This window comes from Mya arenaria, chromosome 11, assembly GCF_026914265.1.
Source record: "Mya arenaria isolate MELC-2E11 chromosome 11, ASM2691426v1".
Taxonomy (NCBI): domain Eukaryota; kingdom Metazoa; phylum Mollusca; class Bivalvia; order Myida; family Myidae; genus Mya; species Mya arenaria.
Window position 1 is genome coordinate 2748514 of NC_069132.1, and position 12005 is coordinate 2760518.

At 37.1% G+C, this 12005-nt stretch overlaps 1 protein-coding gene across 1 annotated transcript; it reads left to right on the top strand.

The window, feature by feature from the left end:
- Positions 1–1586: 1586 nt before the first annotated feature.
- LOC128207776 (calmodulin-beta-like) lies at positions 1587–9402 on the top strand (the record flags this gene model as incomplete). The annotated part of the gene is made up of 5 exons (XM_052910897.1): positions 1587–1617; positions 7238–7381; positions 7698–7815; positions 8665–8792; positions 9374–9402. Coding segments are annotated over 5 exons (450 nt in total), but the record flags the coding sequence as incomplete, so codon positions are not given.
- Positions 9403–12005: the final 2603 nt, after the last annotated feature.

A 12005-nucleotide genomic window follows, 5' to 3' on the forward strand; every position in this document is an offset into this window, starting at 1 on the left:
AAAAACAATATCGTTATTTCAGTAAAGTATAATTATATTTGTTAGTGATGTGATCAATAATGTATTATTTCTGAAAGCAAATATATTTCTTGTTACCCCGATACCAATTTATTACCAAAATGTTGAAAAATAAATGAAATAAAGGATTGTTTCTGTCTCTCGGTCGATGTTTTTTTATCGACAATTCTGAAATTGGGGTAGGGTAATACAAATTTAAATAAAATTGTTATTTGACGGTAAAATTGTTATTTGATGCTACCAATGTAGGTGTACCAATTCATTAAAGGTTTAGGTATCCGTCGACTTAGTATGAATCCTTACGGGCGAGTGGGTAGGGAGTCAGTTTTTCTATTTTTTTCCTGATTGCACCGGCGTGAGCTCGATCCAAAATGCAACCAAGTTTTTTTGAAACTTTAATTGTACTATTTTCTGCAATTTCGGAATCAGTGAGTACAATATTTAAAATTAAAGTGTTTTCAGATGCATTCTCAGGAAAACTCATTTTTGGTGCCAAAGCATGAGCTTTAGGAATTACAAATGTGAAATTACGAATTGATCGAAGAGTGATCACATACCTTGTTTTCATTTAAGATCAAGTATTCCTAAAATGATATTATTCTTATAGTTTGTAACAATAAATAATGTTTACTTTCATGGAAGACTTCGACGGCATGAAAATGTGGCATACATTCTGCGTTTTGTTATCATTAAGGGAGTTATTAAATCCTTTAAACGAGTTACTAAATCGTTTTAACGAGATACGTCACGGATGCGTTTTAAAGAGATAGTTTATGTGAGTCGTTTTAACCAGATAGTTTACGTGGGTCGTTTTAACGAGATACTTAAGTCGGTTTAACGAGATACTTTAAGTCTAGTAAGTCGTTTTAACGAGATAGCTTACGTGAGTCGTTTTAACGAGATAGCTTACGTGAGTCGTTTTAACGAGATAGTTTATGTGAGTCGTTTTAACGAGATAGCTTACGTGAGTCGTTTTAACGAGATACTTAAGTCGGTTTAACGAGATACTTTAAGTCTAGTAAGTCGTTTTAACGAGATACTTAAGTCGTTTAAACGAGATACTTAAGTCGTTTTAACGAGAAACTTAAATCGGTTACCGAGATACTTAAGCCGTTTTAACGAGAATCTTAAGTCGTTGAAAGGAGATACTTAAGTCGCTTAAACGAGATGCGTAAGTCGGTTTTACGAGAAACTTAAGTCGTTTAAACGAGATACGTATGTCGTTTTTACGAGATATTTAAGTCGTTTAAACGAGATAACAAAAAATACACGTATGCCACCTCTACGCCACCGTTAAATACACTATAAATACGCATTGTAGTAAGTCTGTTTAAGATATAAATCATTTCCTGTTAATAACAGTTTGGTAGGGCAAGTTTATAAAGTTGATATTTTTCAAAACATTCTGCAATATTAAAACCAATCGGCCGACAGGATATCTCCTTTTACATACTCTCAAAATCGAACAAAACAAACTTTTTTAGTCGAAGTGTTTTAGCATTTATAATTCAGGTAGTCCCTTAACGTTTTAAGGCATCGTCTTATAAATTTATGAATAAATTTTTATTTTTCAGGAATTGACAGAAGAACAGACTGGAGGTAATTTGTTTTATTATATGAGTGTGTTTATTTATTCAAAGTCTTTACCAGGTTGATAATTATGTACTTTTTGATTTATAAATATGCAAATGACGGTGAAAGATCAACATATCGCTATTATTGATCTGTCTTAAAACATTCCTGGATAAAGATTGGACATGTTTACTAGCAAGTCATTATCTTTTGAAGGTATTCTATCTACCATTGAAGCTGCACTCTCATAGACTAAACGTTTTGACAATTTATTTATTTATTTTTTGTCTTGGAAAGAGCCATTCTTTTTGTGTAAGCGTCTGAAAACCAGTAAAACAACACCCTTGACAAAATATCAAACTGCAGTTTTTCACATTTATGTTCAAAAATGGATGTTTTTTACATTTTTCTTAAAGCACTAGTAACGCTTTCAGCCATAAAACATTAATTTTGGTACGGAAATATGGAAATCTGCGATTTACGCAAAAATTGGCTCATTTCAAGACAAAAATATTAATAATAAAAAGTTTTCAAAACGGTTTATCTGTCAGAGTGCAGCCTTAAGCCATCGACGCTGTATCTCATTTACTTCAAGCATTTTGTTTGCTTAATCTGTAAACGATATTACACTGAATAAAAGCCATTTGAAGCTGGTTATAATGTCTTGAATAGTTTATGTTAGTATTTGAACATAGGATCTCTATGCATCATATTCTTCTTTTGAACTGAGATCTTTAAATACGAGCAGTTTATAATTGTGAAGAAATGCATTTTCTTTCCTAATTATTTATAACCGAATAATTAGCATGTATCTTAGAAACAAGTCTTCATCGACACTTTGTTCGATTTACAGGGGTTACAGGTTTAGATAACTTTATTCAAATGTCAGGGTCAAAAAGCGATATTAATGGTTAAGCCCGTTACACACCGGATAATCGCCGGATTACTTATTACTATGGTAGATTAGTGTCTCAATTCTCCATTTGGGCGCCGAAAGGTGTTACATATCTGCAACTATTCATGTGAAATCGAATGTAAAAGTCATGTTGCATGTACTGCAATATCCAAAATCAATTTCATTTAAAAATAGCCGCATACGAGCATTTCTGTTCAGCTTAAATCAGTTTTCATATATTACAAAGAAACGATTAGCTGGTCAATATGTGAATAAACATTCAAAAGTACAATATAAATAAGAGTAATTCATTTGATCTTAAAATGATGATAGTGCAAATAAGTTTGCAAACTAATATAAATTGAACCAGAAATTTGAATACGATAACGTGAAGTTTGGATACACTTCTATTAAATTTGCCGAGATATACTTCAACTGTATGGTCTGTTATAGTTAGTCATCAAACAAAATCACATTTGTACTTGTGTGCACAGAAGACGAATTATATCAACTGTAGTTAAACCTAGCTTACTCTCAAATCTCGGATTAATCTTGGTAAAGGCACCGTTCACATTTGCAAGCATTTCAAATCACGATACTTAAATGAACTACTTATTGGCAATGGTTGCCATATATAACAAGCAATCCACGCTTTGTACTGTATGGTTACCATTTGAGCAAGCCACGGCATGTAACACTTGGTTACTATATAAACCACTGTATGTAGAACATGGTTGCCATATATGCCACTGTATGTAGAACATGGTTGCCATATAAACCACTGTATGTAGAACATGGTTGCCATATATACCACTGTATGTAGAACATGGTTGCCATATAAACAAGCCACTGTATGTAGAACATGGTTGCCATATATGCCACTGTATGTAGATCATGGTTGCCATATATGCCACTGTATGTAGAACATGGTTGCCATATATGCCACTGTATGTAGAACATGGTTGCCATATAAACCACTGTATGTAGAACATGGTTGCCATATAAACAAGCCACTGTATGTAGAACATGGTTGCCATATATACCACTGTATGTAGAACATGGTTGCCATATATACCACTGTATGTAGAACATGGTTGCCATATATACCACTGTATGTAGAACATGGTTGCCATATATACCACTGTATGTAGAACATGGTTGCCATATAAACAAGCCACTGTATGTAGAACATGGTTGCCATATATACCACTGTATGTAGAACATGGTTGCCATATATACCACTGTATGTAGAACATGGTTGCCATATAAACAAACCACTGTATGTAGAACATGGTTGCCATATATACCACTGTATGTAGAACATGGTTGCCATATATACCACTGTATGTAGAACATGGTTGCCATATAAACAAACCACTGTATGTAGAACATGGTTGCCATATATACCACTGTATGTAGAACATGGTTGCCATATAAACAAGCCACTGTATGTAGAACATGGTTGCCATATATGCCACTGTATGTAGAACATGGTTGCCATATATGCCACTGTATGTAGAACATGGTTGCCATATAAACAAGCCACTGTATGTAGAACATGGTTGCCATATAAGCCACTGTATGTAGTGGATGGTTGCCATATAAACAAGCCAGTGTATGTAATGCATGGTTGCCAAATAAGCTAGCCACGGTATGTAGTGTATGGTTCCCATATAAGCAAGCCACGGTATGAAGTGTATGGTATATAAGCAAGCCACGGCATGTAGTGTATGGTTACCATAAAAGCAAGCCACGGTATGTAGTGTTTGGTTACCGTATAAGCAAGCCACGGTATGTAGTGCATGGTTACCGTATAAGCAAGCCACGGTTGGTAGTGTTTGGTTATCGTATACGCAAGCCACGGGGATGTAGTGTTTGGTTATCGTATACGCAAGCCACGGGATGTAGTGTTTGGTTATCGTATACGCAAGCCACGGGATGTAGTGTTTGGTTATCGTATACGCAAGCCACGGGGTGTAGTGTTTGGTTATCGTATACGCAAGCCACGGGATGTAGTGTTTGGTTATCGTATACGCAAGCCACGGGATGTAGTGTTTGGTTATCGTAAACGCAAGCCACGGGATGTAGTGTATGGTTACCATATAAGCAAGCCACGGTATGTAGTGCATGGTTGCCATATAAGCAAGCCACGGTGTGTAGTGCATGGTTACTATATAAACAAGCCACGGTATGTAGTGCATGGTTGCCATATAAGCAAGCCACGGTATGTAGTGCATGGTCGCCATATAAGCAAGCAACGGTATGTACTTCATGGTTGCCATATAAGCAAGCCACGGAATGTGGTGTTTGGTTGCCATATAAGCAAGCAACAGTATGTAGTGCATATTTCTATATGAGCAAGCCACGGTGTGTAGTGCATGGTTACCATATAAGCAAGCCACGGTATGTAGTGCATGGTTACCGTATAAGCAAGACACGGTATGTAGTGCATGGTTCCCATATAAGCAAGCCACGGTATGTAGTGCATGGTTACCATATAAGCAAGCCACGGTATGTAGTGCATATTGCTATATAAGAAAGCCACGGTGGGTAGTGCATGGTTACCATGTAAGCAAGCCACGGTATGTAGTGCATGGTTACCGTATAAGCAAGACACGGTATGTAGTGTATGGTTGCCATACAAGTAAGCCACAGTATGTAGTGTATGGTTGCCATACAAGCAAGCCACGGTATGTAGTGCATGGTTACCATAGAAGCAAGCCACGGTATGTAGTGCATGGTTGCCATATAAGCAAGCCACGGTATGTAGTGCATGGTTACCATACAAGCAAGCCACGGTATGTAGTGCATGGTTGCCATATAAGCAAGCCACGGTATGTAGTGCATGGTTACCATATAAGCAAGCCACGTTATGTAGTGCGTGGTTGCCATATAGGCCACTGTATGTAGTGCATTGTTGCCATAAAAGCCACTGTATGTAGTGTATGGTTACCATATAAGCAAGCCACGGTATGTAGTGCATGGTTACCATATAAGCAAGCCACGATATGTAGTGCGTGGTTGCCATATAAGACACGGTATGTAGTGCAATGTTGCCATATAAGCCACTGTATGTAGTGCAATGTTGCCATATAAGACACGGTATGTAGAACATGTTTGCCATATAAGAAAGACATGGCATGTAATGCAGTGTTGCCATATAAGCCTCTGTATGTAGTGCGTTGTTGCCAATTGAACAAGCCACGTTATGTAGCGCATGGTTGCCACATAAATAAGCCTTGGTATGTAGTGCATGGTTGCCATATAAGCAAGCCACGGCATGTAGTGCATGGTTGCCATAAAACCACGGTATTTAGTGCATTGTTCCCATATAAGCTTCGGTTTGTAGCACATGGTTGCCATATAAGCCACGGTACGTAGTGCATTGTTGCCAAATAAGCCACGGTATGTAGTGCATTGTTGCCATATAAGCCACGGCACGTAGTGCATTGTTGCCATATAAGCCACGATATTTAGAGTGCATGGTTGCCAGATAAGCAAGCCACGGCATGATGTGAATTGTTGCCATATAAGCTACTGTATGTAGTGCATGGTTGCCAACGAGCAAGCCACGGTATGTAGTCCATGGTTGCCATTTGAGCCAGCTTCGGTATGTAGTGCATGGTTGCCATATCAGCCACGGTATGTAGTGCATGGTTGTCATAATAATAAGCCACTGAATGTAGTGCATGATTGCAATATAAGCCACGATATGTAATCCGTTGTTGCTATATAGGCCACTGTATGTAGTGCATGGTTTCAAAATAAGAAGCCGCGGAATGTAGTGAATGGTAGTCATATAAGCAAGCCACATTATTTTGTGCATGGTAGCCAAATATACAAGCCACGGTATGTAGTGCATGGTTGCCATATAAGCCACGGTATGTAGTGCATGGTTGCCATATAAGCCACGGTATGTAGTGCATGGTTGCCATATAAGCCACGGTATGTAGTGCATGGTTGCCATATAAGCCACGGTATGTAGTGCATGATTGCCATATAAGCCACGGTATGTAGTGCATGGTTGCCATATCAGCCACGGTATGTAGTGCATGGTTGCCATATAAGCCACTGTATGTAGTGCATGGTTGCCAAATAAGCCACGGTATGTAGTGCATGATTTCCATATAAGCGCCTGTATGTAGTGCATTATTGCCAAATAAGCAAGCCACTGTATATAGTGCATGGTTGCCATAAAAGCAAGCCACGGTATGTAGTGCATGGTTGCCACATAAGCAAGCCACTGTATTAAGTGCATAGTTTCCATACAAGCAAGCCAGGGTATGTTGTGCATGGTTGTCAAATAGGCCACTGTATGTAGTGCATGGTTGCCATATAAGCAAGCCACGGTATTTTGTGCATGGTTGCCAAATAGGCCACTGTATGTAGTGCAATGGGTTGCCATAAAAGCAAGCTCCGGTATGTAGTGCATGGTTGTCATATAAGCCACGGTATGTAGTGCATGATTTCCTTATAAGCCACTGTATGAAGTGCATGGTTCCCACATTAGCTAGCCGGGTTGTTTAATAACTATGGGCCTGCAAGCAACCAATCACACAGAACCCTAAGAAAAAGCGGACCACCTTACAACTTAATGATACGTTGATTTTAATCGCTCTTAAAAGTTTATATACACGCATTAAATTCAAGCAGTTTAAATGTGTATGCCTCATCCCAAACATAAAAAAACATAGCTTAAAGAAGCGATTGCACGACAAGCAAATCATTCAAAAAATATCTTCCCTGCTACAGAGTTCAGGGAGGCCTTTAACTTGTTTGACAAAGATGGGGACGGCACAATCGACACCAAAGAGCTGGGAAATGCAATGAAGGCCATGGGCCAGAGCCCTACAGAGGAAGAGCTTAGGGACATGATTGCCGAGGTGGACGCTGATGGTAAGGAGTCAGATCTTTGCATGCGGGTAACAGTCATTATGTGTTTGATCTTGGCAACTGCTTACAAAAGGAACTGTTGAACAGCGCTGTTAATTACTCGGATTTTTATCATACTGGTATATTTTGAATTATGGTAAACTAACCTTGACCTACTGTAAAATACTTCCATTTCTCAAATAAAATGTATTCATTTACGAGATTATGAGAGCCTTTGTTGTTCAGAGTTAATAAAAAGTCATGCACATTGTCTACAACAATCCTCAACACACTGACTGTATATAACATAATATGATGCACTGTTATCGTCCGTGGACAGGAAGCGGCAGTATTGACTTCAATGAGTTCTGTGCAATGATGGTGAAAAAGATGAACGAGGGGACTGACCCGGAGGAAGAGATGCGGGAGGCGTTCAAGGTCTTCGATACCGATGGAAGGTATCAGACATTTGTTATACATTATTATACACCTGTACATTTTAAATATAGAGGTAATGTATAAGATAACCCTGTACACGCCTGTAATCATCGACCGTTCTATTATCATATAAACGGTTATTTGTCTCGGCCTAATTACATGTAACGCGTTAAATCAGTATATTTCGTTTCTTTTTCAAAATTTTAATTATCCGTTCGTTAATGAAGAGAAGCCTTTTAACACTCAATTCTCAATTGAAACAATCGCTTTCCTTAAAGCTGCACTCTCACAGATTGACCGTTTTAACATTTTTTTTTATTTTTTGTCTTGGAAAGAGCATTTTTTGCGTAAATATCTGCAAACCAATGATTTAACATTGCTGACAAAATCAGATCATAGATTTTCATATTTCCGTTTGAAAAATAATGTTGTATGGCTTAAACCGTTACTAACGGTTTAAAAAAAATGCATTAAATATCAATTTTTGAACTTAAATGTCAAAACGTTCAATCTGTGAGAGTGCAGCTTTAAAGAACAAACGAGCAATTTGCTTCAATATTCCTGTGTAAGCTTTCTCGGCCAAAATTTAAACTGACGAAATTTTGTAGAACGGTTTAGCGCTGAATTTTTTTATCATGGACTGCATCATTAAAATACAAGCAAATTTAAAATAGTTCACACGTGCAGAAGCAGGAAATAACAGACTTCCATAGTCTTATAAATATTTTCGTATGTTTTATTGAAAGTTATTTAGACTTAACCGTGACCTACTTGTTTGTTTACAATGGTTTTGAGACCCGTGATGACCCAAGTGAGAACCCATTCGAAGTCACGTGATCCCTGACCCTGTATTCATATGTGTGTTGCAGTGGTACTATCACAGTGGACGAGCTGAAGCAGGTTATGCAAAACCTGGGCGAAAAACTCACGAAGGAAGAACTTGACGAAATGATCAGAGAGGCCGACAAAGACGGGGATGGAGAGATTGACTATGCTGGTATGCAGTATTGAATTAACAGAGAGGTTGCGGAACCAAAATTGAACGCGTAGCGGGGAGGGCCATTTTCTAGTGTTGTTATCACTTGCGGTCCAACCGAATTGTATAATAATTAGGGATGGCAACGAGTACCCGAGTACTCGAGTACTCGATCGAACGTCCGAGTACTAGAGTACCAAATCACTACTCGAGTACTCGGAAAAATGTATATTATATATAAATCATTTCGACAAAGAATATTATTATTATTAATATTCTTTGTTGAAATGATTTATATCTAATATACATTTTTTTAGTTTAGTTGCAAGGCTTTCACATACTATTTCTTTAAATTTGTACTTGTAGACTTATTGATTCTCAATGGTCCCATTCCATTTGGTTTTGTACATGTTATTTCTGGATTACGTACAAGTCGAACACACGTACACGTACAGGTAACATTTCACAACTTTTTAAAAGCTGCACTTTCAAAGATTGACAGCTTCGATTAAAAAAAAAGTCATATTATTACGCACATGCTACGGTTTTAATCAACCATAACACACACACTAATAACATAAACTTGTATTTCGTCTTTTCAGAATTTGTCAGTATGATGACTGCCAAGTGAAGCATCAAGCACCAAAATGGCGACAAACATTGTAATCTTTATCAATTTATGTCCACTTTCATTATCATACTTAAGATATACTTATGTCTTACATTAAATGATCTGAATACATTTTGGATTGTTGAATTTCGATTTTGTATTAAATAAAGATATAGAAAAACATAAGGTATTTTGTATTTTAGAATTAGATAAGCCATCCCCCGATCTTTACAATTCAGAATTCCGAACCATGAACTAAAGTACCAAATAAATGCATATACGTGTTGACGCCAGTTATTATTCACAGTATCCATTCAAGCAACGACATATAACATGTTCGTTTTACTATAGAACAGACCAAAGTCTTAAAAAAAGAAAAGAAGAAAAGGGGCAGGTGGTGCCCATGTTTGCAAACCTTATTTCTGAAAATTTTCTCATTTGCTTCGCACAGTTTCTGGAACACTTCTTTTGCTATGAACATCACCTCACATGATAACATCGTTTATCACAAAAAAACATCGGCACGTCACCGTTAGTTTTAACCCTGTTATATCAGTGGAAACTTGAAATTTGTTTATTGGCTTAAACGCCTATTTCTACATATAAATACATATTCAATGGATTTGTACAATAATGAATTAGAAGATAATAATAGCATTACAGCAATTAAGACACAAACAAATTAGCACAGTTCATTACGTACATAGTTCAATGCATAGTTTATAAATGATGTTATTTTTGTACAACATTTATTTACATAATGGGTGTTCACCAATGTAAAAACAGACAATAGCACATCAATATATTGATAAATAGTTCATGGGTATACGTATTAGAACAATGCATAATAATCTCTGAAGAGGTGAGTTTTCAAATGTTTCTTGAAGATGATCACTGACTCACTTTGTCTAAGGCTCAGAGGCAGTTCATTCTAAAGCTTAGGGCCAATAGTACTAAAACGTCTGTCACAGAAGGTCTTTTTCTTATTTAAAGGTACAGTGTAGCATCCTATTGATGATTCCAAGGATCGTAATGTGCGTTTTGAATCTTTACTAGACAAAAGTTCAATAAGGTATTGAGGAGCATTTCCAACAAAACAGTTATACATATAAGTGGGGACCTTAAAATTAATTCTTGGCTTTATGGGTAACCAATGCAGATCATATAATGCCTGTTTTAAACTATCATGTCCAAAACGGTTGAGAACAAGTTTAGCACACATATTCCGGATACGTTGTAACTTGCGAAGTTCACACTGAGCGACACCATACAGAATGACGTATAATCCAAGTGAGAAATTACCAATGACAGAACTAAGACCTCAGTCGCTTTATTGCTTAGAAACTTACGCATAGTGTTTATCTTAAAATAGTTCAATATAGCAGTTTGACATTCTCTTTTAATATGCTCATTGAAATTCAGTATCTAGAAAAGCGCCCAAATATCTGATATATTTCTGCAGTTCGATGTTATCACCGCATATTTCAATTTCTTTGATGTTAGTTTAATCGTATTTTATTGTAAATAATAAACACACGTGATACACATATTTTCGACAAACAATATTATTATACAATTGGGTTGAGTCACAAGTTATGACAACATTAGAAAATTGCCCTCCCCGAAATGTGCCAGACTATCGTTAGAATTGAAAAGTTATGACAATGTCTATTTGAATGTGAATACATAAGTAACTTATAATGGTTACATACTTTTAGTTCAAATAAGTAGGAAATTGGCTTAAGAAATAAGTAAGCGGAAGAGAGAGAGAGAGAGAGAGAGAGAGAGAGAGAGAGAGAGGGGGGGGGGGGGGGGGGGGGAGAGAAAGATAGGAAGAGAAACGGTATCTGAAACCAACCCGTTGTCGCCAAGTCCACTTAGGCTAATCCTACAAATGTTATGGTAGACAGGCATCCTATTAAACTTCAGTTGTCTTAAATCTTTTAGATGCAACAATATATGTATGCCCTCATTGAAAAATATATGTATTCTGTTCGTCCTGCAGATTACTGTAGCCGTGTAATAATTTATAGGCATTCAATGGGTGATATTGCCTAGTCTGAAGGAATAACTGACGCCTTTGTCTAGAAAAACGACTACCTTGGAAAAGAAAGTGTTTAGCAGCTTCGATTTCAGTACCACAAACACAGTTAGGAGACGTTGCGATATGATTATTGTAAAGATCGGATTTTAAGTTGCTGCAATTGTTAAGCATTCGAACATGATGGACTGAAGCGGATCTTTCACCTTCGATATAAAATGTAGGGACTTCGGGAACAGTATACATATATTTCATTTTACCTTTAAACGCGGGCAATGATACTGCATTTTTAATTGAGTTGTCAAGATCGTTCCACATCCTCAATGCGGATGGAAGTATAGACTGTGCATACATTTGAGTTATTCTAGGTTATGTTTGAAAGTTTTCAGAGTTTCGTAAATTGTACGTGTTGTTACTAAAAGCTTGCACACTTGGAGGAAACAATTGTTCGAGATAACGTGGTAACATGTTGTGTTACTAAGGTGAGCTTTTGAATTGTTCTTCTATCCGTAAGGGACACCCGGCCAATTTCTTTTTTGGTAGATTGTTTATTGAAACGGATCTAGTGTATCTTTCAAATTTG